At 60.0% G+C, this 27,212-nt stretch overlaps 1 protein-coding gene across 2 annotated transcripts in view; it reads left to right on the forward strand.

Annotated features, from left to right (window-relative positions):
- Nucleotides 1-27,212, forward strand: part of TAFA5 (TAFA chemokine like family member 5) — a 236,198-nt gene that overhangs the window by 102,992 nt on the left and 105,994 nt on the right. The window contains exon 1 of one of the 2 annotated variants that reach the window (XM_079141268.1): nt 4,339-4,925. The exons of the other annotated variant lie outside the window; for it this stretch is intronic. Within the exon in view, the coding sequence (XP_078997394.1) occupies nt 4,835-4,925 (91 nt within the window). The 5' untranslated portion in view covers nt 4,339-4,834. Of the gene's footprint in view, nt 1-4,338; nt 4,926-27,212 lie in introns of those variants that run through there. 2 annotated transcript variants of the gene reach the window in all.

Genomic DNA, 27,212 nt, shown 5'->3' on the forward strand with positions numbered 1-27,212 from the left:
TTTTCCTTTGTGACCCATCAGCTCTGGTCAGGGCCTGCGGAGGCACTTCCCATTCTGAGCAGGCAGGGAGGCCTGGGGTGGAGGGCGCCTTGCTCTGAGCATTGACCTCTCCCTTCAGTCACGCACATGTGTGTGTGTGTGCGCGCACATGTGTGTGAATCACACACATTCACATACAGATACGGAGACGGGGAGCGCTCTTGCATGAGGTGTGTTTATGTGTATGCATACATGTATTTTCTGAGCTTTGTTGACATGTCGATTTTAAAACTTGAATAGAAACGAATGGCATTTACAATACTATCCCATAAATGTTGTTTACCACAGAAAGAAGATTTGTGACTAGAATTATGGAGAAAGAGATGTGATATTTTATTGTAAAGCTTTTGCCCGTTGGAGGAGAGTCTTCTGCATCTCGGGGCCTCGCACATCTTTTTCAGATTCTTTACGCTCCTGTGCTTCCCCAAAGTCCAGCCAGCTGGCTTCCCCTCACTCCACACTGCTGTGACCCCTTTCTCTGCTGGAGCGGCCGCCAGGTCAGCTGTCCTTGTGGACGTGATGGCAAGGGGTTCCGCATGCCTTGGGTGTTGTGTCCCACCGAGATGGGCTGGTTCCATGGGGCCTGTCTCCCCGTCAGAGCTGGAAGACACTGCCCCCTGTCTGGTGGAAGCGGCCGTACCCCGGGAAAGCCCGTGTCCTTGATTTCTGGCTGTGTGGGACACAGTGGATTTGTTGTCTGTGTGTCCTGCAAGGTTCTCAGAGTAACTGGCTTCCTTGGTCTAGATCTGGAGCCTCTGCAGCTGGGGCGTGTGCTGTTCCTCTGACCAGCTCCTCTCTACTGCCTTTCTCCCTTGAGACTTTGCAAGCAGGGGAGCTGAGCCTGGGATGGCCCTCCACACCCCCATCTTCCCCTACCTTTTCTTTCCACGTGTCTCTGTCCTTGCCAGCCCTCAGCTTCTTTTCTGACTGTTGTGACTCTTTGGTGCATCTCTTCTCTCACTCTCAGGCAGCCGTGCCCACCTCTCAGGGTCCCTGCTCCCTGGCTTTCCAGCTGGTCATCAGCACCTGCTTTTCCCTGATGGGCACCTGCGCCCTCTGCTTCTGGGCACAACGTCTTTAGACTTACCAGGATCCTGCTCCCCTCCAGGAGTCAGGTGTCGTGGATGGGCATCCCTACAGGGGCGGACGCTTGTGTGATTCACGGTGGGGAAGGGCAGCCTCGGGACTAGCTCGTCCTGGTCTTCCTGTTGGCTGAGGAGTTCCTGCCTCCTCTCGGGCTCTGGCTTTCTTACTGGGGCCGGGCCTGGATGATTGGCCATCTGCTGAGGCCTGTAGCACCCATCTCAGGATGAATTAGAAATGCGCATGATCCCTGAGGCACTCGGGTGCACTAGTTTGTGCCTACTGGATGCTGAAAACCATTCTGATGTGCCAATGTTCTCTTCCTCCTTAGAACACAGTAAAATCCCAGCACGGCGCACCTGTACTCAGGTGTCTCTGAGAGAGGCACTGTGATATGAGACGCCTGTGCTTTCTGTGGTGACAGTCATGGTGGCAGCTAACCTGTTGTGCTGACTGGCCCTCCTGTGTGCCTGACTGCAGGTGATGTTACGTTTCCCCAGGGACACGGCATGGAAATTCCCCTGCCCCACAGGCTCCCAGGCTTCCGGCACTGTGGGGACCCCATCCACAGAGGGCCCTCTCCTTGACAGCTCCTGCCTCTGGCTCAGCTGCACTTGCCCCTAAGTGGTGGGGACACACCTGCTAGCACCTTTGGGGACACAGCTCTAGCCAGGTGCCTCCTGCCACCCACCGGCCCAGCCACCATTCCCCTGGGGTTGTGCCCTCTCGCTCCCAGGCCTGTCCTGGAGAGGGCATCTCCCAGGACCCCTCTCTTCAGTGCAGCACAGAGCCCAGGTCCCCTGTGCCATATCAGACCTGTCCGTTCTGGCTCCCTGTCCTCAGCTCGTGGTGGGCTTGTCGTTTTCAGCGGGTCTCTCCCCTCCTCAGGGAGCCCATGGTGTCTCCTGAGGCCCAAGTGAGTTTCACTGCCTCCATCCAGGGCTGTCTCCCGCTGCAGGGGCCTCTGTGGTCTGCACAGCTGACCAGTTCTTCCGGGTGTGCGGCTCTGCCTTCCCAGTTCCTAGGGAGGTAACCACACGAGCCCTGTGCTTTCCCTGAGCAGAGGTCTGGCGACCCTGGGCACCCACGTCCCAGCTGACAAAATGAGCGGGCCGTCTCTCTTCACCAACTCTCCTTTCCTGCTTCTCTAGCCCTCTGTACAGCAGGTCCTCCAAACGGCTTTCCTTTAAGTTCCTCTAGTGAATTTTAAGACACTGTCCGATTTTCAAGATTTCAAACAATATGCACCTGATTGGGAACACAACCAGTGTCAGAGGTGGCCTTGTCCCTTGATTGAGGTCCCTTTGGGGCAGGCTCGGGTGTGCGTGATGGGCACCTAGAAGACCCTGAGCCCGCTGAGGCGGACAGCTCTGCTCCAGGTGAGGCTGCAGGCAGTGACCTTGGCAGAGGTCAGGCTCTGCAGGCTGGGCAGGGCGGGGTCGGGACTGCCCCAGGGAAGGAGAACTTCACTGGAGTGTCCAGAGCTGAGAGCGGCAGGGTGCTTACAGGAGGTGGGGTCTCGAGGGCCACTGTTCGGGGAGACGTTTAGTCCCTCCCAGGCAGGTCCAGAATGGCCTGACTGGTGTCAGATGGGGTCACTCTCCAGGTGGGAGGACTCTGGCACTCTTCTAGCCATCTTCAGGGACAGGGGAGGGGTGATGGCAGGCCATCCACCTCCCTTCTGACCAGGACTTGGGTCAGGCAGGCAGCATCAAGCATGGTGGCTGGCTTGGCTCTGTGCTTGACTTGCTGGTGACTAGTGCCAGCTGCCATACTTCTCCAAGCCTCAGTTTCCCCAAATGTGCATTGAGGAATTTGATCTCACTGACCTCTAAGAGCCCTTCATGTCTGGCCTCTTTCTCATCCAAGCATATAGACACTTAATGCAGAGCAGAAACAGCCTTCATGTCAAGCAAGTGGGCTTGAGGTCCTTCTTGTCCCACCCACACAGTCCAAGCCTGTCCAGCCAGAAGCTGGGGCCCTGATTCCTGCCCAAAGCTCTTTGCTGGGTTTTTGAAATTCAATTCAGGCAAGACCGCCTTGAGGCTTACTCCAGCGCTCCTGGTACTAGGCTCTGGACAGACAGGGAGGGGAGGATGGAGGCAGCATAGGGAGGAATCTACTGGGTTCCTCTGGAATGAACCTTGTGCGTTCATGCCCTGAGAAACAGGCAGCTGTGTGAGGCTGGCACTGTGGGACCCTGAGGGATGAAGTGCGTGTGTGTCCATGCAGATGTGCCGTGTTCAGAACCCAGGGAACTACCTCTCCACGAACAGCCTTCTCTGAGCGGGTCCAGCGGCAGAGCAGTTCCGGGCACTTGCCGAGCCTCAGCTCTGGTTCCATCACCTCTCCGGGAGCAGTGGGGTGCGAGGGGGTTGGGCGCCACTTCAGGCCTTCGGTCCTCCCCTCCAGGCGCCCGCCGTGGCTAGCTCTGCAGTGAGGCTCCTGTGCACCTAGGTGGAGCCCGACCCGCAGTTTTCCGCTGGACCAGCCCCACCTGACCCGCTGGCGCGCCAGGCGGGGGCGCTGCAAGTCGACCCGGGTCCCCCGGGTCTCCTCCGCGGCCCAGTGCGCATCGGCGGCTCCGCGGGCCAGGCGGAACGCAGACGGCGGCGCGGCGCCGGCCTGAGTCCGAGGCAGCGCGGCCCAGCAGCCTGTGCTGGCGGAGACCCGCGAGGCGCTCCCCCTCCCGCCGCCTTCCCAAAAGGGGCCGGCGCCGAGCCGAGCGGCGGGCGCGCGCCACCGGGCCGGAGCAGCGGCGTCCCGCGGGCGGTGAGGCGCGCAGCGTCGCCGGCCCCACCTGTCGGCGCAGCCACCACCGGCACCGCCACCGGCAGCGCTAGCCAGCGCAGGCAGCCCGAGGACGCGCCGGGCCCGGATCTCGTCCCGGCCGCAGCGGCAGCGGCGCGGGCTCCCGGGAGTGCGGAGGCCGGCACCGTCCGGGGGGGACCAGCGCAGCAGCCCCGGGCCGCGCAAGTTCGATCGCGGCGGGCTCGGCCCGGCCTCGCCGGCCCCAGAAGCGGCGATGGTGCGGCAGCCGGGCGCTCGGCGCGCAGCCCCGGCCCCGAGCCTGGCCCGCCGCGGCGGCGGTGGCGGCGGCGGCGCGGCGGCCCCTTGAGCCCCGGGCCGGAGCGAGAGCGGCCAGCGGCGGAGGCGGAGGCGGCGGCGGAGGAAGAGGAGGAGGAGGAGGAGGAGGAGGAGGAGAAGGCGACGCCGAGCAGCGAGCGGGGGGCGACAGGCGAGGAGGACCGCGGCCGCGCCGGACCCCCCCGCGCCGCTCGGCCGTTGCGCAATCCGCGGGCCGCTGTCCGGGCCCTGCTGGCGGCGCGGCTCCGGGGGCGGCGGTGGGGCTGATTCATGGGGCCGCGGCGGCCGCCCCCCCGCGCTCGGGTCCCCGGCGCCCCGCAGCCCGCGATGGTGGCCGAGTGGCCGGAGCTGCGGCCGCCGCGGCCCGAGACTTTCCGCTAACCTCCCCGCCCCCGCCCGCCCCCTCCCCGGCGCCCTCCCCCCGCGCCCGCTCCCCTCCCCCCTGCCCAAAAAGACACAAATCGCCTCCCGGAGTGGCGCCTCCAGTCGCGGCGGAGCGCGGCGTTGGAGGCGGATGGAGGGCGCGAGTGAGCGGCCGCGGCGGCTGCACCCGGCGGGGCGCTGATGCGGCGCCTGGACCTTCGCTGCGCGACTTCGGGGGCGTCGGCCGAGTTGGCACTCCGCGATGCAGCTCCTGAAGGCGCTCTGGGCACTCGCAGGGGCCGCGCTCTGCTGCTTCCTCGTTCTGGTGATCCACGCACAGTTCCTGAAAGAAGGTAATTGTCCTCAGCGTGCACACAGGTCCTCGGGCGCCGTCCTCCGCGCTCCGAGCCGCTCCTGGCTGGCGGCGACCCCTGCGCCGGACCCGGCTTCCAGCACGTTCCGCCGCCGCCCCGCTACCGCGCTCTGCCGAGACTCGGCGAGCGCCACTGCGGGTCCCCAGGGGCCGGGAACGCGAGCTTTCCCAGTCCCGGCCCTTGCGCGGAACCCGCGGATCCGCGCGCATCGGGGTTCTCAGGCGCGGTGCACCGGGTTTAGATGAAGCGCGGGGTGCGGGCGCACTGAGTCCTTGGCACCTCCCGCGCTGCCCCAGAGCACCGACTCCAGCCAAAGCTGCTGTTCCCGTCTCCAGCCCCGCAAGGCTGGGTGGCAGTGGCGCCCGCCAGCACGCCGCGGGCCCTCGGTAGATGGCACCAGCGTTCTACGCTGGCAGTCCGGTCTGGGGCTGACGCGGAGCTGGCCTGGGCCGGGTGGACTAAGCACTGGAGACGCACTGGTGTCAGAGGCAGTCCTGAATGCTGGCTCCCCTGCGGATACCCCGTGCTCCAAGCCATTTTCCAGGCTGGATCAGCGACCCTTGTGTTCTGACAGGAGAGCAGGATCCTCGGCTGCCCAGACCCCAGCACCAAGTTTCAGTCCCCTTCCTCCTCTGACTCTCTAGATTCAGGTCTCTCTAGTCTCACTTCCTGGGACTCTGCGGGGGCATGCGGAGGTAGAGAACAGGCTTCTTTGAACTGGGGAACACTGGTCCGGGCCCATAGTGTGGGTTACACTGGCAAGCAGGGTTGGTGGGCACTCCTGGAAACTTCTGGCCCAGGCCAGGCTCTCCTTGTGCCCAGTTCCGATGTACCTGAGCTCAGCCTGGCCTGCCATTATGGAGGTGAGGGGCTGAGGCACTTGCTTCCCTGAGTGCACCCACTGCCTGTGGTTGTTGGAAGCCCTGTCCACATGCCCTGCAGGCACTGCCTGGTGTACCCTTGGCCCTCAGGGAGAACTGAGCACAGGGGAGGGCTCCCGTGGCCCCAAGATTCGCTTTCACAGCTCTGGGTTCCTATGGAAGGGCCAGCCACGCTCATAGCTGCTTGCTTTCCTGATTAACGGGATGCGGCTGCTGCTCGGGAGGCAGGTGGGTATGGAGTCACCCAAGTCCTGTGACCCAGGAAGCAGGTATGTATGGAGTCACCCAAACCCTGTGACCTCCATCCTGCTCTGCATTTCCCTCTCTTGATTTGGGGTCCGGTAGCCAGTGGACAGAAATGGAATAGAGCTTGAGGAGGCTGCCCAGAGCCTGCTGCAGGCAGGGCCTGCTCATCTGGACTCCATGGGCCCTGACCTGGAGTTGGAGGCCAGTCCCCCAGCCAGTTTAGTGACCTATTTCAGGAGAGGTGGTTCTGCCCCAGGGTGGTGGTCTCTGCTGCCAGGGTGGCTAAGGATTCATTTCCTCCAAGATGTCCCCAGAGGCCTGTCCTCTGCTGGTGTCCTCCTTTAGGTGTGAGGTCCAGCAAATGGTTTGTCCCACACCCCTTGTTGGGCCATGCATTCTCTACAGCTCTGTTCCCCTCTGGGGTATCAGTTTTGGGGAAAAGTGTGCATGTTAAGAAGTCAGGGCTTCTTTGAGGTAGATCATGCCTGCCCACATCAGGATATTCTGGGACAGGTCATGATTTAGGGACACAGAGAGGCGGGCCCTGTTGGGGTGATTCCCTTCTGCCTCCTCCTATGGGAAGGGACTGGTCCTGGGTCCTGGGAGGGCACTGCTCCAGGCCACTGTCTTTCATGCAGGAGGAAAGTTTCTGTAGCAGGTAGGAGGCGAAATGAGACAGGACAGCAGTGACAGCCAGAGTCCTGTTCCCGGAGCAGAGTGGTCTTGAGGGTGGTGGGGGCAGCCTTCACAGGGCCTGCACTTGCTTAGGAGCCAACGCCCTGGAGCTGGAGCGTCAGTGTGTGGAAGGCAGGGCAGAGTGTAGTAGGGGAGGCAGGATGTGGCAAGGCCGAGAGGACGTTGTCAAGGCGAGGTGTCTTTGAGACAGCCGTTGGGAAAAGTGCCATGTTTGCCTGGACCTCTAGGCCTTGCCAGCTGGGTTACCCACCCCGAGCCAGTTGCCTCTAGTCCTCTGAGTTCCCAGGCCCTGTGCCTGGTATGTGGGACAGGTCAGCAAGGGGCGCCCCTGGCCTTGCTCACTTGCTCTTCGTGCTGCTTGGGGTCAGAAGCCCCAGGGGCTGGGTTTTGGGGCTGGGAGTGAGTGCCTGGGAGGGTGGTTCCAGCGGAGATGCAAGGCCTTCCTGGTGGCAGGCTGCAGAATGGAGTCCAGCAGGAGGGACGCAGTGAGGAGCAGGGACAGTGGTGACTTGTTGCCTGGGATGGAGTGGGAAAGAGCTGTTTAAAGAGCCCTTTCTACGAGTCTGGTGTGTTTTGGGGGTGAAGAATGGGGAACCCGGGAGCTGCTCCCCGCCCCCCATGTGGAGACTTGGGCCACCCCGTGGCTAATCTGATGCTCTGGCTGGTCCGTCTTCCAGGGCGTGTGGAGATGAGTGGGGCTGTCAGCCTGGAGAGGCAGACTGTGGTCCTCACTGGAGCCTGGCTTGTCCTCTCTCTGCAGGAGCAGGTCCTGCCCACCTTGTGGGGGGCAGATGGCCAGGAGGAAGCGTGGGTGCAGCGAGGGGCTGGAGGGCGGAGGGCCGGGCCGCACTTATCCGGCTGTCTCACCCTCCTCTGAGGACGGCTGTCCTTTGCTTCTAGGGGAGGCGGCAGGTGCCCGCTTTGCTGGGCTCCTGAGAGTGGGAGAGGGCGGGTGTCTAGGGACCTGATTTTCGATCCTGCAGCTCCTTAGGGCACAGAGGCATGTGAAGAGGAAAGGAGGAGGCAAGAGAAAGGCCATCCTTCATCCCCTTGGTCACATTACCCTCGGAACACTAAGTTAACACAACAGCTGGGATATAAAAATGTCCACTTCCCTTCTCCCAAGACTCTGAAATATTTTCTTGAAGTCTTGGAGTCCCTAGGATTATGTCGCTGCAGCATGCTCGGCTCCAGGGACGCCACTTGGTGCAAGAAGAGTAGACAGAACTCAGAGGGCAGGGGGATGCCAAGGCCCAGGGGCTGCGGTGCCTGACTGTGCTGCCTTTGGGACTCCCAGGACACAGAACCAGGGGCTCACCCACCAGTGCTTCCCCTTGGCTGTGGATCTGAGCTTTGACTCTAAATCCCCGTGGCAGGGAGTGTGCTCGCCGGCCAGGCCTGCCATTAAAGAGCTTCTGCAGTTGGTGTTGAGCGTGTGGGGAGATGAGCGTCTGCGGCGGCCACTGGAGCACAATGTCCCTGTGCCCTAATTCCCCGGGCCCTTCCTTCCGCGTTGCCTTGGCGTGCCTGTCTGCGGGCGGCAGCTGCACGAGGGCAGAGTGTTGATTGAGTAAATGGGATTCTGCTTTTGTTATCTAGTTAACTCTTCATTTTGGAAGCGAAGCATCGTTCTGTGAACCGGGGTGGCCGGTGAGAAGGGGTGCGAGTAGCCCCCGCAGGTGCATGATGCGATGATGGTCATCCTTGTGACTCGGTGTGGGGATCACCAACCTGTGCCGTGCTTGTGAGGGCAGCAGCCAACGCAGGGCACTGGCATGGCTGCCAAGCCCATCCATTTATTTTTCAAAATGGACAAAGGACTTAGGAGTCCCAACACAGGTCTTGGTCCTTGAAGTTCATATGCAGTATTTGTTAAATGCAAAAAGAAAAAAAAAAAATTCTTGCTATTGTAATATGTGCGTGAGTCCCAGAGCCAGGCTGTAGCAGTGGGCAGGGGCTGCAGTGGCCTGTTCTGGGCTGGCAAGGGCTTCACAGACCTTTTGGGGCTGTTCAGAGCCGGAAGAGCTGCTCTCTGAGGCCGGAGGCTGTGCCCAGCTCCCCCGACAGCCGTAGCAGAAGAGGAGGAGGAAGAGCCAGAGACCCGAGTGTCTGAGGAGAGAGGGTTCCAGCACTGTATCCTCCTAAGTCTCTGCCCTGGCAGGGGCTGCAGGGCTCTGGGCCTGACATCCCGCTGCTGCTTTCCCAGACTCTGGACTGGGTGAGGAGGGAAAGAACTCAGGAGAGATCTGGGTCTGTGCAGGGACTCGGGGACCTGCAGCCACTGCCTGCCAGTTCTCAGGGCACAGCGGCCCCGTGAGCAGCGTGAGGAAGGACAGGCACGGTCATCCCACGCAGCGTCACATGCAGACTGGCAATTGGTGGGTTGGCCTCCTCTCCCCTGACCGCCTGCAGACCTGGACAGGCCAGATGAGTGTGAACAGCTGCCCGGGAGGGTGGACTCAGAAGGGGTTAGGAACGCCCAAGTCCTTTATCATCATTTGCTGTTGCTCCTCGTGTGACACAGAATCTAGATAAGCCCACACCTACCGAAACCGGGCTCTCGTCAGCTGAGAGTCTGACAACTTGGAACAGGGAGCGATTGGGAGTGGAGGTGACTTCAGACACGCCGGCCATGCCAGATGGTGGGAGGCAGGAGGCAGGACTTTCCAGCTCCCTGGTGCAGGGCGAGGGTGGCCCTGGGAGGGGCTGGCCCCTGCCGGTGTTGGGATGCTGTCCCTCACGAGGGCTGAGGTGGGCCGCCTCCCTGCCAGAGTCTCTGGAAGCTCATCCATCTCCTGCACTGATTCCACCTTGAACCCAGGGTCTGCAGCCCTGCGGGGGAGGGTTTCAGCCTGGACATGGATGATTCTGCTGGTCGCTGGGTCCTCAACACTGTGCAGGGCCAGGAGGGCCGAGGCCCAGCAGGGAAGGCCACATCCCAGGTCCTGCTGCAGTGGCCATGTGGCCCAACCAGGAGCCACGTGCCCAGGAGAGGTGGCGGGGCATGTTCGCTATGAGCGTTTTGCTGCTGACATTTTAATGTGTGTGTGTGTCTGCATGTGTGCACATGTGCGATTATACGTAATTAAACACCCCTGGTGTTTGTACAGTTGTGTGTGACCCGCCTCAGCATATAAAAGGTATGGACATTCATTTCAAATTTGATTAAAAACAGCCGCTTCATTAGGGAGCAGAGAACACTGCGGTGGTGTGCTTGCCTGGGGGCGGGACGCTGGTCCCTAGTCTCCCAGACGGTGAGGAAGGAAATGGCCGGATCACATGTGGGCGTGGTGCATGGGGCACCTGGTGGCAGCGTCACACGTGCGGTCACAGGTGGCCCCTCGCGAGGTGGCGATCATCTGTGTGCTGTTCAGTGATGGGGCTGGGATCCCCCATGCTCCCCAGTCCCCAGGCCTCTCTCTCCTCTTCCACCCGCCCGTCAGAGCCGCAAGGAACCACACGCACTGTGTGCATGTGCACACACACACCACACCCCACAAACATGCCACAAACACCCACACACGTCACACACACCACCCAAACACGTAACACGTGTACGTCCAAAGGTACACACGGACACACACACCCCTTGCACACATGCTATACACACACACCACGACCCATGTACAGCACGCTACGTGCCTCACGCACACCCCCGACAGCCTGCCTGTTCCCACGAGGGCCTGCACCTCTCATGGAGCAGAATGGTGGGGTGGACCCACACTCGCCCCACTCTCTGCTCCTGGGGTTCAGCTTGTGCCCGCTGTGCAGCCTGGGCTTCTAGAATGTTCCGCACACCAGAGTGGTGTGCTGTGTTCAGAGGGAGGGCGGGTGCTCTGTCTTCATGGGTGAAACCAGTATTGCCTGTGAGCTCAGAGGACTGGCCCGGGTCCCCGAGGCCCAGACGTGGAGGGCCGTGAGGTGCGAGGTGGAGAGGCTGGGCTGCCTGCTGTCCCTTGGCTGTGACGGTCGTGTGTGGAGGAACCACCACATGGCCAACTACTGAGCCCTGGTTGTGTCAGGGAGACAGGTGGCACTCAAGGTGGTGGATGCTGGACCCAGGCTCCTGCCACACCCAGAGGAGCTGGGCCACAGGAGCGCAGGGGCCTCACGTGGAGCAGGGAGCACTGGGCCCTGCTGTCCCCTCAGGGTCCCTTCCCAGATGCCACCTGTGGTGCATGCTTCCTCTTGCAGCTGCCTCCCCTGGCCCCGTGCTGCGAGTGTGGAAGGCCTGCTCCTCCCTCCCTGCTCCTCAGCCTTCCGGTTGGCTCATGTTGTGTGCCCTACACGGACTGGGGAGCCCCTGAGGGGGACCAGCCTCCAGAACCTTCTCCGTAGAGAGGAGCTTCCCCAAGCAGCAGGAGGGTGAAGGTGGTCTAGACCACAGGGTCCGCTTCAGGGCCTGAGCTACACCTGGGCTGCAGGGCCTGTTCCTGGAGGAGGCCCAGGAAAGACAGAAGCGGGGTGGGCAGGAGAGCCTGGGGTGGGGTGGCTGGGATGGCCTGCTGCCGCCCCGGCTGTGCCCTGCTCTCTGGGTCAGGCAGCTGAAGGAAGTGGCAGCTTCTTCGGGACCGGATGGTTACTAAGTGCTCAGATGGCGGCGAGCCCCAGTGCCCAGCCATGGCTGTTGTTGACAAGGGTCAGCCCAGGCAGCTGGGAGGAGGGCTCTGAGGTTCCTGCGGTCAGCTGGTGCCGGCCGCAGGGTGGCTTCCACCAGCCTGTTCCCCAGCAGGACCTTGCACAGGACTCAAGAGCTGGCCTTTCCCAGGAACTGGGCCTTCTTTCTGGGGCCAAGGGAGCAGCTGCCCTGGAGGGGGCCCCTCCCTCTCTGGTGAGGGACTGGAAAGTGTGTCCAGGAAACCCTGGCTTCTCCAGGTCACTCCTGCTGCCCGCTCAGTCCTGGGCGCTTGGCCCCTATGGGGTGGTGTTCCTGGAGCCCAGTGTGGACTCTGCTGTGCACACTGGGTGACCTTGATGGCACCAAGCCTTTCCTGCAGCCTGTGGCCCCTTTGTCCAGGTGCAGTGCCCAAGAAGTGAGAGGGGGGCACAGCCACGTGTCCCAAGCCCCTCTGCTGACCCCAGGAGGTCTGAGGATGCTGACCAGATTGCCTCAAAGCCCTTCCCAGCTTCAAGGCCCCTTGTCTTTGGAGAACGAGGGTCACTGTGTCACTCACCGGTGCTCAGGGTGCCCTGGAGTGGGCAGGGTGGACCCCAGTGTGGCTGAACTCCCAGCTGCTCTCAGCTGATCAGCACCTTCTTCTGAGGACAGGACAGGATGGATGCCTGTCCTGTGTGGAGCTTGGGCAGTGGGATCCCAGCCCACCCCAGGTCGGTGCTGCCCCCGGCCAGCTCTGGGGTTCTCGGCAGGGTCCCCTCGAGTGTGCGTTTCCTGCTGTGCGCAACAGTGTGCTGATCACTTTGTTCTTCTGAGAATACTGAGACCAGTGTTGTCAGGTGGCACCTTGTATGGGTGGCAGCCAGGGACCGGTCTCTGGCCCTGGCCACCTGCTTCCTTGTTTGTGGCTGTCCTGCAGAGAAGTGGGTGGGTGGGTCACCTGCACATCTGGGCTCCAGTGCACATCTAGGCTCCGGTGGAGAACAGGGTCTGTGCAGAAGGGTGACCGGCTGCTCACTCGGGTTACTGTTTGCTTTGAGCGGGGGTAGGGTCAGTGACACCAAGGCAGAGAGCCTGTGGGGCTGAGCCTGGGCCTGTCAGGTGACCATGGGGACACTCTTGGCTGTGACCTCAGCTGGTCCTCCACCTACCTGCAGGGAGAGTGACTGTCTCCTGACTTTACCCTTGAAGAGACTCAAGGACAGAGCCAGGAACCCAAGGTCCAGGTGAGGCCTGTGAGCCGAGCCCAGCACCCTCTCCTGACCTTGCTCAGGGGGCTTCGGCTGGAAAGCTGTGCCGTGGCGTGCGGTGTGCCCTGGGAAGAGGGGTCCATGAGAGGGTCTCAGGCAGGGACAGGATGGCATCCCCAGAGTGGACAGCCAACTCCTCACCTAGTCCCAGGTGGGACTCAAGCCCCTCTTCATGCACGGGGGCTAGGGACCCCCTGTGCGGGGCAGTGGTCTCTGTGGGGAGGATGAGGGGTGTCCCTCTCTCTGCCCCTGCCCTGTCACCTGCCCACTGAGGCCAGAGAAGGGCAGGGAAGGTCTTCTAGAAGCCCCAGGTTGGGACAGCCAGTGCAGCATGCTGGCAGAAGCCTCAGGCGCAGCATGCAGGAGGACCCGTCCCCAGGACTGTCCTGTACCGCGTGGAGCCTGGCGCACGTGATCTTCCCAGGTATATTTAGAAGAGGTCGCACAGCCTCTAAAATACTCTCTTTTCAAAGCCAACTTCTGCCTCCTCTCACAAGGCAGATTTTATTAGCCAATTACCGCTCTCCTCCCCGATGACAGAGGCAGCCAAGCAGGCCCTGTGATTCGCTTCGCTGATAGAAGAGCCCGAGACCTCGCTTATAAATAACTCCTCGCTTTGCAAAGACACAGAATCAGTCTTCAGACCTCCTGTCCCCCGGGAACGCCTGCACAGTGACAGCTTCCTGCTCCTCCTGCCCGTTGCTGTGGGGACAACCTTGATAGACAGGCCGGCCTCCGGTTTGGCATGCATGTACTGATTGCCTGCTGTATGCCAGTCAGAGGCTGTGTGCTGGGGGCAGGTGGCAGGGCTGGGCTGGCTGGGGGAATTGGTGGGACCATATGTCTGGAAACATGAACCAGGAGCTAGGGTCTGCGCGTCTGTGAGTAGGTGCCTCTGCCGTTAGTTGGTGTTCCCCAAAGACAGATGCACTGGAGGAGTCCGACCACCCTCCTTTGGAAGGCTCTCTACAGATGTAATTGAGGGTCTCCAGATGAGGAGACCATTGAATCTGGTTAGGGGCCAAGATTCAATGAGGAGTCCTCAGAAGAGAAGAGAAGCAGAAACACACACACACACACACACACACACACACACACACACACACACACACACACGGCACCTGAAGATGGTCGTGAGACTGGAGTGAACTGCCAAGGGATTCCTGGAGCCACCAAGAGCTGGCAGAGCCCGCGGAGGGCCGTGCCCGGCAGACCGCTTGATCTGAGACCTGGGCCTCCAGGGTTGTGCCTGCGCTGCAGCCGCAGGTCATGGTGGATCCTCAGGGCAGCCCCAGGAATCGGGCAGAGCGCACAGATGACGGAGCCAGGGAGCCCCAAGGGCGCTGCCGCCTGCTGTGCGTGGGGGCCTCCAGGTCTCCCCGGGGACCGGCTGGACTCAGCTCCCACCTTGGCCTCAGGGGGACCCCGCGGAGCAGATGCTCTGTCAGAGTGAAGGTGAAGGCAGGATTTCTGGTTGGGGAGATGGACTCTGCAGAAGTCACCACCTGGAGTTGGGGTTAAGGCAGACCTGGTTCCCCAGGAGATTGGGTGGGGTGGGTGGACAGGCTGGGGATTCTTAATGTTCCTCCACCCATAAATTCAGCTCTTCCCACACCGAGGGCACGCTCTGCCGTTGGCCTGGAAGATGGCTTCATGTGGACGCGGATGAGCATTTTTCATTTTAATAGCTGTGTATTTACTTTTATGGTTACCTTCTATTTATGGCCGTGGTGCTGGCTCTGTTTACAGGGTGATGGAAAGTGTCTTTTCCACAGTAATGATGCATGGGGATGGTGGAATTGTGGGGTCACAGCGCCTGAGGCTCAGAAGACGCTGCGGTGGGTGACCGCGTTTATTGAGGAGCTACTGAGCACCTGGTACACACAAAGGCAGTGAAGGGGCTGATGTCACCTCCCCCTGGTCCATGGCTGCTGCGGTGGGTGCTCCTGCTGGGCTCAGGCCTTGGCTTGAGGGCGCCTGGTCAGTCTGCAGCAAATGTCCAGGACCGGCACAGGGTGAAGAGACCTCAGTGCCGGGGGAGGTTGGGGGACAAGTGCTCCATGTGGACATGGGGAGGTGCCTGTGTGTGCCCTGTGTGTGAGCTGTGCATGAGCTGTGCGTGCCCTGTGCGTGTGCTGTGTGTGCACTGTGCGTGTGCTGTGTGTGCACTGTGCGTGTGCTGTGCGTGTCCTGGCAACACAGGACTAGATCCTCCTGCGTGTGTGGAGGTCACAAGTCCCTGCTCAGTGCCAGCAGGGCTGTCCCTTCTGGAGGCCTGTCCCGGGCCCCTGGTGGCTGCCTGCAGTCCTTGGTCTTGGCTTGTGGCCACTTCACTCAACTCTCTGCCCACCCCATCTTCGCATGGCTGCCCCCATCTTGTAAAAGGACCCCAGTCGTCGCCTTTGGAGCCCACCTTGCTCCGGCTGATCTCTGCAGATTCTGAGCTATGTGCACACAGACACTTTCTCCAGAACCAGATGGGGCTGGTTCTGAGGTCTGGGCTCATCATGGCCACCACATGTGGGTGGAGAGAACATACCTCTGACTCAGACCTGAGCTCCTGTCTGCTCTGGGCTCCTGGTGGCCCCTCAGTCAATGGCTGTGACCAGCTGGATCTCTGTGATTCCCTCCTACCATGATACCCATGGGGGACACAGGGTCCTTCCCCCAGGCTGTGGCCGCCACTTGCCTGTGGATGGCCCTGGTGCCCTCCAGCTCTGACCCCACCTGGGGCTTCTTGCCTCTGGAGGTCACTCCATCCACCTGGTGCTGCCTGGGGCCCAGGTGACCATCTGGGACCACCCTACCACAGGCCCCCATGCCGTATCCATTTCAAAGTTAACTTTTCTATTTTCTTTTTGTTTTTCAAAAGAAAATTGTGAGCAGTGCTTGACATTTGCACCCGGCTTCCCCAGAGGCATTCTTTATTCCAGCTGGAATAGACCAGCCAATTTGGCAGTTACCTGCTCTGTTATTAAAGGTGTGCTCCTTAATGTCTTTTCGTTTTATTTGTGATTTATTCTTAATGCATTAATTCACGTTAATTGAAACTGAGATATTTCTCTTTTCCATTAACTGGTGACTTGGAAGTGAGAGCTCACTGCTGAGTTCTGCATATTGAATTCTTTTCTTGCTCTCGGGGAGGGTGGTGAGCAGTCCGGCTGGCTCCCACTGCCCTTGTGAATCTTCTAGAGTAAGCCTGGCCCCTCTTAGGCAGACACCCTGTTAGGGTAGGGGCCTCAGGAGCAGCAGGGGCCTCCAGAGCTCCAAGCCGGGCCAGCCCCATGTCCCCTTCCCAGTCCTGGACTCTGTTCTTCCCACCCCACTGCGCCTGGCCCTCAGGGGTCCCAGGGCCTCAGTCCAAGCAGCTGGGACCATGCATTTCAGGGAGGGCATGGAGGTGTCTGGGAGGCTTTGGGACAGGACTGTGCTTTGGAGAGAGCCTCTTGCTGGAGCAGGAAGGGATGAAAGATGCAGGAGGCAGCCATGGAGGAATCAGATTGACGGAGGACAGGGCAGGGCTGCAGCAGGGCCCTGGGCTTAGGGAGTGAGGCTGGGCCAAGAGCACTGGAGGCTGAGCACCAGCCTCGATCGATCCCAGAATCCTGGCCCCAACACCTTCAGCTGAGAGAAGTGCCACCCATGGTGGCTCATATGGTGGACTCATCGTGTCCCACATGATGGAACATGCCCCAGTCTTGAGCACATGACCCCTGGAGTCCTTGAGCTGGGTGGATCTCCCCATTAGGTCACGGGGTCCCAGCCTGGTCACCCTACCCTGGAGGCCCGGGCCTGTGTGAGTGAGGAAGAGTTGCTGCTATGGTCCATGCTCCTGCCGTGTCTCCTGGACCATCCTGGGTCCCTGCTGCCTCCTCCCTTTCCAGCTGACCTATGCTGGAGAGTCTGGACACCCATGCTGGCCAGTGTGGCTTCTCTGGGTTGTCACCCAGGCAGACCCCTCTATCCAAGTCCTTTGCTGAAGGCTGGCTCTGGGCCTTCCCGGGGGCTCTCTGTGGGGCTGTAGGCTGAGTTCCTGCAGAGTGAGGCGCTCCCAGGTCGGTGAGGACCAGGTCAGTGCAGTCCCAGAACGGTCAGCAGGAGGCGCAACAGAGCGTTCTGGGGCCTCCACTCTCCTGTGGGCAGGATGCCTGCTCTATGAGCGAGAGCCCGGGGCCCATCTGATCACGGTGCTTGGGCTAGTGCTGGCGCTGCGGTTATCAGAGCTTGCTGAAGAGAAGGGGACAGTCCCCAGGAAGGATGGCCGTGCCTGCACCTGTGGGAATTCCTTGTGTGACCCGTCAGGAGTCACAGCTGGAAGTGACAGCAGCCTGGGACGGTGGGGCCCTGAGCCTGTCCACCATCACTGCCCTGGGGAGCTGCCTGCTGCCCTTGGCTGATGCCCTCCTCTGGGAGATCCCAGTGTAGCCCCAGCTCATGTCACCAGTGGGCCCGAAAGGCCAGAGCTGGCTTCTGGTTACAAGATGGAGCCCTGTCACCGGTCATGCCAGCGTGCTGGCAGCGAAGCACTGTGGATGCTGGCAGGCATGTGGTCTGACCCGAGTCCTTTGCTTGAGGGAAACGGAGGCAAAGGACAAGGGAGCGACGTGCCCAGGTCATGCGGGCCCCAAGTTCATGGGGCTGGAGTAAGGAGGAGGTAGCTTTCCAGGCAGGGTGCTACGCAGGCCTGTGCAGGGGGCGTTCAGGCTGGCTGGCGGGGCCCGGGTGTCTGGGGGTGGAGTGTGGGCCGAAGAGATGGCCGGGTCCCGCCGGGGTGCGCGGGGCTGGGTGTGATGAGCACTGATTTGCAGGGAGCAGGTCCACTGGCACCTAAGTGCCCTGAGCAACCACATCGCTCAAAACTGCAGAACTGGGCTTGCTTCCATCCCTTGTCGGGCACCTTCCCGCTGTCCGTCCACAGAGCAGGGAGCTGGGAGTGGGGGACAGAGTGATGGAGGCCACAGGGAAGAGCAGCCTCCCTGAGTGTGGCCGCCTGTGACCTCAGCGCTTCCCAGGCCTCCTCTTCCCACGTGGACACAGGGTGACAACGGCTCCCAGGACATCGCTCTTCACTTGTCCCATTACAGTGGCTGTGGCTTCCAAATCGAGGACGAGCGTTCCCTGCCGTCATTAACGAGGAGGGACTGGGCGGCCACGTGGACAGTGCCTTCCTCCGTGGGCCCTGGGCAGTGCCAGCTGACCCTTCAGTTACCTCTTGTTTCCCGTCCACCCAGCTCCTTGTCCTGGGAGGCTGAGTGTGAAAATGCCAAGAGTCAGAAGCCTCTGGCCACTGAGCAGGCTGCACACCCCCTGGTCTGCCTCCCTGGATGGACGTGTGTGTCTGTCCGTGCCGAGAGTGGCCTGGGGCTGCTCTGGGCCTGCACGTCCATTCCAGGGAGCACAACAGAGGCCTGGCCAGGCTAGGGTGCAGGTCGTCTACACGTCCTAGCTGGCTCCTGTGTGTCGGACCCACTGGGATGGGTGGCATGAGGGTGGGGGGGTCCAGGCGCCCTGGACACACGAGAGGAAGCCCTCAGTGTGCTGGCAGCACTGAGCACCCACATGAGCGTGCACAGGACGTCTGACAGTGTGGCCACCAGGGCAGAGCCTAGTTGGCAGACGTGATCCCAGCTGCCAGCAGGGGTCTGTCCTGTCGCATGAAGGAGGCAGGGGAATGGGCACGTGCAGTAGGCAGCCAGCTCTTACCACAGCTGAGGCTCTGACCACATGGAGGAGTCCAGAGCCAGGTGGGGCCAAGACCATACAGGTGTGCCCAGCCCAGCCACCTCCGGGAGGAGCCCCATGTCTCTTCCTCGCCTGAGCCTGAGATGGCCGTGCGGGAGCACAGCGCCTGTTCTACAGGGATGTGGCCCCTCTGGGCGCTGGCTCGCAGCCATGGAGGTCCCCTGTGCTGTTTAATTAGTGTCTGCACAGGGCCACGCTGACATCATTGTGCACTAATCCTTTAAGAACCAAGATTGTCTCAACTACGCCTGAGTTACAAGCTGAATAAATTAAAACTCCTTGTACATGATATCTTGTAGCCTTATTAAGTGGCAAGATTATGCAAAAAAAATCGTTAAGTATGATAATGCAACTAGCGGCGTGATTTGTAACAGGACATTCATTATCTCTCATTCTGCTCTATTTAAGCTCCGTTCCGGGGGAATTAGTGGCATTACTGTTCAAATCTTAACTTTTGTGTTATGAAAGCATGTTCCAGAGCTTTGAAACGTATCTGAAAGCAGGGTCTGGGTTTCCCAGGTCTGACAAGCAGCGAGCGAGTGTGAGGTCTCACGGGGAGGCTAATCTGGAGATGTCACAGTGGGCGCATCAGTGGATTTTTGCCATCTAATTAAAAATAGTTGTTTTGCTGAAAGTTACCCAATCAAGTGGCTTTGGAGAAGGCAGAGGAAGCGGGGAAGAGGTGCGTCCTCCTGGGGCCTGGGGATGAGCCTCCGCTTCCAGTGTCCACCCCAGCTCCATGTCAGGTGGCTCTGGGCTGCCTGGGGACAAGCAGGCTGCAGGCTTCCCTCCTTGGCCGTCACTGACCTTGGCTCCTGGAGAAGCTACGTCTGCAGCGTTGACTCCTAGGCCGAGGGTGGCACGGTTTCATTGCTGTTCTCTCGGCACACTTTATTTTGGGGGACAGTTTTAGAGTCACAGAAACATGGAGCAGAGAGTGTGGAGAGTTGGCTCCCCCAGCATCCCTGTCGTGAACAGGGTTCCCTGCTGGTGCATGTGTGGCAGTCTGTGAGCCGCTGGGCACACTGTGACTGGAGTTCAGCTGGAGTCCACAGTGCGTCCGGCTCGCCCTGGACATGTTCTGTGGGCATGGGCACACGTGTGGTGACCTGTGTGCACAGAGCAACGTCCCTGACCTGGAGCGTTTGTTTCAGGTGGTCTGTCTGCCCTCACAGTGCTGGACTGCAGTGTGCAGGCCGCAGCACCCACAGGGAGGGCTCCCGGGCCTTTGCTAACTGCCGGCTGCACACTGTCCACCTCAGGAGTTGCAGCCAGCAGCGCTGGTTCTGTCTTGACTCTGATGTCGCCGTGGACAGGTGATCTCCAAGGGTGAGCAGGCAAGACCCTGGTGCTGAGCGAGTCCTGGACACTGAGTCCAGGCGCCACCTGTGCGGGTGGACCACATATCTGGGTGCCTCCTGGAGCAGTGTGTGCATGTGGGGTCCCCCAGAGCGGGGAAGTGGCAGGAGGGGACTGAGGCTGCCCTTTCTCTTGGCTCTGTTTCCATGGCTGCCCTTTGTAAGACGCTTTTGAAAATGAATACCTGATAAAGCAGAGACACCAGCATCTTACTTTACAACTTTTTAAAAAATATTAACACAAAAGACTGGCATTTAAGTAACTTTGTGATCCTTGTAAACCACCAGCCATGGTCCCCCCTGGCTGGGGAAGGACGTGGCCAATGCTATCCACTCTGCTTCTCCACCCAGCGTTCCCAGAACCACCTGCCCCTGGGGTTCCCGTCATTGCTCCTGTTACACCAGCCGGTGTCCCTGCCACCCTCAGGCACCTGGGCTCTCCTGGGTCCTCCTGCTAGTCCCCTGTGAGGAGCCCCTCCACCTGTGGGCCGTGCCCTCCACTCCCGCTCCCTGCTCCCACCCCCAGTGGTCACCTGTCCTCACCCTGCCCTCCCCAGAGCCTCAACGGGCTCTTTCCAGCTGGTGTGGCAGACCCAGAGGTGGGCCTAGCTGCCCCCCAGGACTGCTGACCCTGAGAGGGACAGGGCAGGTCCAGGTGGGCCTGGCGGGCAGCTCGTGGCAGGACCCTGAGCCCTCGACCACTGGACCCTGGTGGAGGCTGAGTCTGAGCCTTGCAGGGCAGGCAGTGGGGAGGCTGGGGCTGTGCCGCAGGCCAGCTGGAGGCCTTGCTGGCAGAGCCTTGCTGGGTCGGCCTGTGAGCCCTCAGCTGCTTGCCCGAGGCCCCCAGTGCTGGAGGGCCTGCTCCGCCCCAAGAGCACAGACTTAACTGTTAATCTATCTGCCAGCCACCCTCCCAGGAGCGTCCAGTCACGATGGACCACACGGAGGTTACCCAGGGCAGCCCTGGGGGGCTGGTGGTGTGAGGACACCTGGCGTTGGCGGCATGGGGCTGAGGGCGCCCTGGGTTGGGCATCAGAGCTGGGAGGCTGCACACTGGGGCCTGGCAGTGGCCTCTTCCTCGGGCAGCTGTGTGGGATGCCCTCAGAGCAGGCCAGGAAGGGTCATCATGCGCATCACAACTGTGCTGGCCTCCGCTGTAGGACTTCCCAGCCATGCCTGTGGCTTTCTCCTGGCCGCCAGCTCTCGGGCAGCCCCTGAGTCCTATGGCCCAGCTCTGCTCCAGCACTGACCACAGGAGTCAGGGCTGAGTCTCCAGTTGCTGCCAGGCCATGTGCCAGGGGCTCCTGCCTCCTCCTGCTCCATCACTTGAGGTCCTGGGACTCAGGAAACCACTCTCAATATTAACTGGCTTATTATGAACCAGGAACAGCAAATGGAGAGGTGCTCAGCCGCAGATGTGGGGGTGCTCAGCCTCCACTCCTCTCCGGGCACCCCCCTCCCAGCACCCTGACAACCACCTATCCCATGGCTTTCCGAGCCCCATCGCTGAGGAGTGTTTCTGGAGGGCTGGTGATGTGGTCAGTGGTGAGAACTCTTCTCCAGGACCTGCCCTTTGGCCTGTTTCTTGAGGCTTTCCCTAGGACAGTGTGCAGGAAGCATCCCTGTCCTTTTCCAGGGCTGTGTGCTATTCCATTGTGTGCGGGGCCTTGGTTTTTCCCAGGGTTCTTCCTTGCTGACCACTTGGAGTACTACTTTCATGGAATGTGCCCTGTGAGTGGTTGACATGTCCCCAGGGTCCCAGGACAAGATAAGGCCCTTGCAGGGCCAGAGGCCACATGACCCCCAAGGAGGGTAGGCCGGGTGCCCCTCCAGTGGTGCACGTGGCCCACCTTCCCAGTCTGCATTCTTGATTCTTTGCTTCTCCCCACACCAAGAGAAGTGGATGGTTTGCTCCGTGTAGTTGTCACTTGCTCTTCTTCCTCTGGGGCTGCTCCTTCCCACCCTCTGATATTCGCTTGCTTCCCCTTGGCCATCTCCTTGGACATCTTGCCTGGGTCACCCTGTCAGGCTGTGGGATGCTGTTCCTGGGCCTTTGGCCGTCTCTGCTCTGTCACAGGTGTGGCAGATGACTACTATGGCTGGTGGAGACTTGCTCTTCTTGTGCTCTGTCCTTTGGTCTTTGGTCATGCCCATTTCTCAGAGGACCACATGAGCCCTCCTCCTGGTGACTGTGGCCTTAGCTTGCAGCCCTGGCATGGTGAAGACCTGGTGAAGTAGTGAGTTGGTGGCCACCACAGCCTGGAAGACCTGCTGTGTAATGCTGGAGTTTTATACATGGGAGCTGGGGTCCTGGGAGGCTGTCCCTTCTCAGTGTCACATGGGAACATGGGGATATGGAGCCAGAGGAGACTTCCTGGGGTGGAGGCTGATGCTCTTGAAGCCCAGGTGGCCTAGGAAGGTGTCTCCCAAGGGATTGGCCTCTGGGATGTGATAAGTCCACGCCCATAGTGAGGTCTGGGGCTCCCCCACCTGTTCACATTTGCTGTCTGAGTGACAGCTGTGATCCAGGACCCGCGCTGCCCAGGCCAGGCCTGCACGTCAGGGCCTGCATGCCATGCTGCACGGTGCACCAGCAGGGAGCCTCCTGGCAGGCAATGCCTGTTGCCTGCCAGCCTGCTCCACCTCCTGCACCTCTGTCACCCATGCTCACTGCCTGTCCTCAGTCCCAGGAGGGAGGCCTGGACTCCTGGGGGCTACTGTGCCTCAGGGCATTGACAGGCTTGCCCACTCAGCCTTGAGCGACTGCTTCTCAGATGCCACCTGATGGAGGTGGCTGCGCACAGCAGTTGCACCACTGCCCAGCTGGGCAGCAGGGCCACTTTCCCTTGCTGAGACCAACACCGTGACCTTTCATGTGTCTAAGGACCTGTGATGCCTCTGGAGTCATTTGGGACACACAGTCATGTTAGAATTTAGACCTTCTGCTGCTTAGTGGCCCAGACTTCCTGTGTTCTGGAGCTGCATTGGTGGGGACAGCAAGGAGATGGTCCTGCCCCAGCAGGGCCTTTGGGGACAGGCCTGGGTCTGGTATATGCTTGTCACCCAGGGCACATGGTGCTACATGGAGTGCTCCGGCGGGGCGTCTGCCCTCCTGGGTTCTTCTTCTGACCCCTCTACTCACCTGCTGGTTGACTTGAGCCACTTCCTATTGTGGTGTTGTCCCAGGTTGTTTCCAGGAGGGTAAGTGAGTCTCAGGGGGGCGTCCGACTCTCTGGTAGATTTGGTGCTTCTCTGCTTTTGCAGCAACCCGGGGCTAGTCTCTTCTTCCACTCTTCTAATGTCTGTCAAGGAGCAGGACCTGGGGGGTTTGCAGGGCCAGTACAGTCTGAGGCCCCTCTGGGGCGTGAGTAGGATGCAGTTGCTTTAGGGATGGAAGAGCTCTCCAGACTTGGATCAGAGAGAATTTTCATGGTGGGTTCTGGGAATGAGGATATGGATGTTACCATGTAGATGGTGTTGGAGGAGTTGACCAACTGTGATTATGACCAGGTGATGCGGTTGATGATGGTGATGATTGAGGTGATGGTTATGGTGATGATGACGATGGTTGTGGTGATGATGGTGGTGATGATGATAATTGTGGTGGTGGTGGTGGTGATGGTGGTGATTTTGGTGATGGTGGTGGTGATGTTGGTGTTGATGATGGTGATTATGGTGGTGATAGTGATTATGATGATGGTAATGATGATGGTGGTGGTGATGAGGGTGATGATTGTGGTGGTGATGGTGGTGTTGGTGGTGGTGGTGATGGTGGTGGTGATGGTGGTGATGATGGTGATGATTGTGGTGGTGGTGGTAATGATGGTGATGATGATGATGATGGTGATGATGGTGATAATTGTGGTGGTGGTGGTGGTGATGGTGGTGATGATGATGGTGGTGATGGTGATGATGGTGGTGGTGGTGATGTTGGTGTTGATGATGGTGATTATGGTGGTGATAGTGATTATGATGATGTTGGTGGTGATGAGGGTGATGGTGGTCATGGTGATGATGGGGGTGATGGCGATTTTGCTGATGGTGGTGGGGATAGTGGTAGTGGTGGGGGTGGTAGTAATGATCGAGACTACTTTTGTGTCTGTGCCTATGCCCACCCCCTCCTTTAATATTAATAACCCTACTAAGTTGCAGGCAGGTGTTTTACATGTAAGTGTTTGAGATTTTGAGAGATTAAGTAACTTTCCCAAGGCCCAGAGCTAGTATCTGGTAGACCCTCAAATTTGACTTTGAGTCTGGCTACTTCTAAAATTGGGGCCCTGACTTTCTCACCCCAGAACACGTATTGGACTTATTAGAATTGTTTGGAGGGCTGGGGGTCAGGGTCTGGTCCCCACCATCCAAGGTCTTCTCCTGTGGATGGAGTGGGTGTTGCTAACTCAGATTTAAGTGCCCAGGAGGCCCAGCATGTGGCACGGATTTTGGGTTGAGAGCCTTCTGCAGTGTGAAGGGGCGGGCCTTCCTCCCACCGAGCACTGGGCTTTGTCGGGGGCAGCAGGAGGCAGCTGCCGGGAATGACTCAGCGTGTGGAGCACAGGTCGGCGCTGGACTGCTGTCCTGCGGGTGATGGCGGGTGCACCTTCCCGCGAGCGTTTCGAGTGCCGGCAGCAAGACTGCTCTGCTCCTCCTCTGGAGGGCTCTCCTGGAAGACCCTAGGAAAGCCAGCTGGAGGAACCTGCAGCAGGGCCCAGGAGACCAGAGCTGAAGGGCTGCCCTGCGTGTCAGGAGGGAGCCCCTGGAGACAGCTGACCGGTGGCGCAGCGTGGGGCTCTCTCACGGTCCCCAGGCGGGGCTCCCAGAGGCCGGGGGCCGTCCAGGCCTGGGGCATCTCCATCTTTTGAGGACTGAACGTAGATCCACGCAGCGTGCGGGTGATCCGGTGCTGCTCCGGTCTTTGTATTTACACGAGTGAGCACATTCACATCCAGCCTGTGAAGAGGGCTGAGTGAGCAGGTGTGAACCTGCGCGGTGAGGTTACAGTGCAATTTATCTTCTTTCTACTTTGATTTCCTCCTTTTAATACAGAAATCGTGTTTGCTGCTCTACGTAAAAACACATTCGTGAAAAGCGCTTTCGCTGCTGCCCCCGGGCTGCGGGACCGGCTGCGACAGGGCCAGGAGCTGTGATCTTTGTGTCTGTGTGACCGGTCCCCTTCCCTGCTCTTCCTGCTGTCCTGGACACAGAGGAGCCAGGCCAGTCAGGAAGAGTCACCGTGGCGATGTAATGTACCAAGTGTCCTTGCTGTGACAGGGGAGGGTCCAGGCCAGACTCTGGGTCCTGAGGAGGAAGCTGTGTCCCCTCACTGTGGTCCTGTGTCCTGGCACAGCCTGGTGACCAGCCTGATGGAGGTCCAGGATCCTGATGAGGGCTGCCCTGCCCTATCCTAGCTGTCCTGTGGATTGTGTCCAGAGACCTCAAAAGAGAAGAGTGCTTTAGTCAATAAAATTAAAGAGAAAAGAACAGGACCTGCCATCTTTTGCTCAAAGTTCAGCCCTTTTCTGAGCACCTGGGTGGACTCAGGGTGAGGGGCTCAGGCTGACCCAAGGGAGAGTGAGATCATTTCCCTGGGAGAGTCCTACCCCTCTGGGGGGTTCAGGAGCACAGGGCCCACCCCTGACTCCAAGCTAGGTAGTCGGGCAAGGACTTGCACAGATGGGCAGCTCAGGCTGGGGCCAGAGAGGTGGGCAGTGTCTGTGCAGATGGGCATTGCCCAGAAGAGCCGACGGATCCTGCTCTGAAGGGGTCTTCTCTCTTCAAGAAGCCCCCAGTACCAGTGTCAGTTTGTTTCTGCTCCAGAGTCAGTTAATGTCACCACTTCTTTGCAAAGCACAGAGACATCTCAGGAGACTCTCTTCCAAGTAGCCACTGGTTCCCATGAGGTGACACGGCTGCCCTTGAGTGGCTCTGGCCATTTCTGTCCAGTCTATCTTCCTCTGAGTAGGTCTGGAGCTGAAAGGCAGGCTGACTGAGACTTTACCTCTGCTTTCCCGTCCTTAAGGCATAGTGCTGTTAAATCCCTCCCTGCAGGCTGCAGCCACTGGCCAACTGCCACCCCCTCCTGGTGTCCTCACCAGGTTTCAGGCCCGGTTCTGCGTAGGATGTTGTCTGCTGGATCCACCTTTTCCTGACCTGGTTCCGAGCTGGGCACGTGCACTGCAGCAGGAGCCTGGGCCTCTCCTTGGAGGAAGCCCTTTCCTCGTGTGTGTCCCTGTGTTGGCCTGTGGGTCGGGACAACAGGCCATTGTGCCCTGTGAGAGGGGGTGGGGCGGGGCCTCTTGGGAGCACTCTGGCCTTGGTGGCTTTGGTCTCTACTTGGATAGAAGGCAGGCACCCAGGACATGGGAGCTCAGTGTCACAGGCTGGCCCTCCCTGCTGTTGAGCTGGGCCGTTCACCCTGGATGTTCCTTAGGAGCAGCGTTGGCAGCACTGGGTTTGTAGACATTGGGAGTGACAGTCAGCCCTCGGCTGCCCTGAGCCAGGGCCGCCTACCCTGCGGCCTGCTGAGGGGTGCGTCTTGCCAGGACAGTGGCACCCTGGGGTCTCCAGGTTCCTTCCAGCAGGAAGGTGGATGTGAGTGAGGAGGGTGTAGTCTTAGGACCAGGGGGCTCATCCCTTGTCTAGCAGCATGCCTGTGCTGGTGCCAGGCAGGCAGGCGTGAGCCCCTCGGGGCCTCCCAGCAGGCAGCTAAGCCCGATGTGCAGCTGGGCCCGCCTGGCCTCCCAGCCTGGGTACTGCAGCAGACACTTCGCTGGCCGAGTGGAGGGCTGACCCCACTCGCTGCTCACGTGTGAGACATGAGAAGAGTAAACATTTAGAATGTGGAGAGAGTCAAAGCCCAGCCAGTGCGTGGATCGCCTGGAGGGAAGAGCTGGTGGTGACTGTAGGCAGTGGGGTGTGGCAGAGGAGGTGGCTCACCGCGGATGTGCCTTTGGGCTTGTATGTCGTCTCTGGTGAGCAGAGCCCTCTGCTTCCTCTGCCATGTCCCGAGTGCTTTGCTTCTCCTTGCCCCTGATGTGCAGCCTCACCTTGGACTCTGAGTTGGGAGTTGGTCGTCCATGGACTGAACCGCTGAGACTTTTCCTTCTGGAAGTGGTTCTTGCCAGGTCTTTTGGTCATGGCCACGCAAAGCCGACCAAGACTCCCAGTGGAAGCACATTTGTCCGGTAGTCCCTACCAGGGTGTTTTCCTGAAACCCTGGTCCTGAAGGGCAGCTGTGAGAGGCCAGGACGGCAAAGGGCCACACGGAGACCTCTCTCCAAGTTTGCACATCTGGTCTCATGAATTACCTGTCCCCAAGCACAGGAGCTGACCACTGATCCAAGTGGGCCCGGTTGGACTCAGAGGAAGAATGCGCCTGGAAGAGGTCGGCACAGTCCAGCCCTTCACATGAGTGCTGGGTCGGCGGCCCGTGGACATTCCAGCCGGGGACACAGGGTTTCTGTGGGGAGCACATGGCTCCG

This window comes from Sciurus vulgaris, assembly GCF_902686455.1.
Source record: "Sciurus vulgaris genome assembly, chromosome: 5".
In the NCBI taxonomy this organism is placed as follows: domain Eukaryota; kingdom Metazoa; phylum Chordata; class Mammalia; order Rodentia; family Sciuridae; genus Sciurus; species Sciurus vulgaris.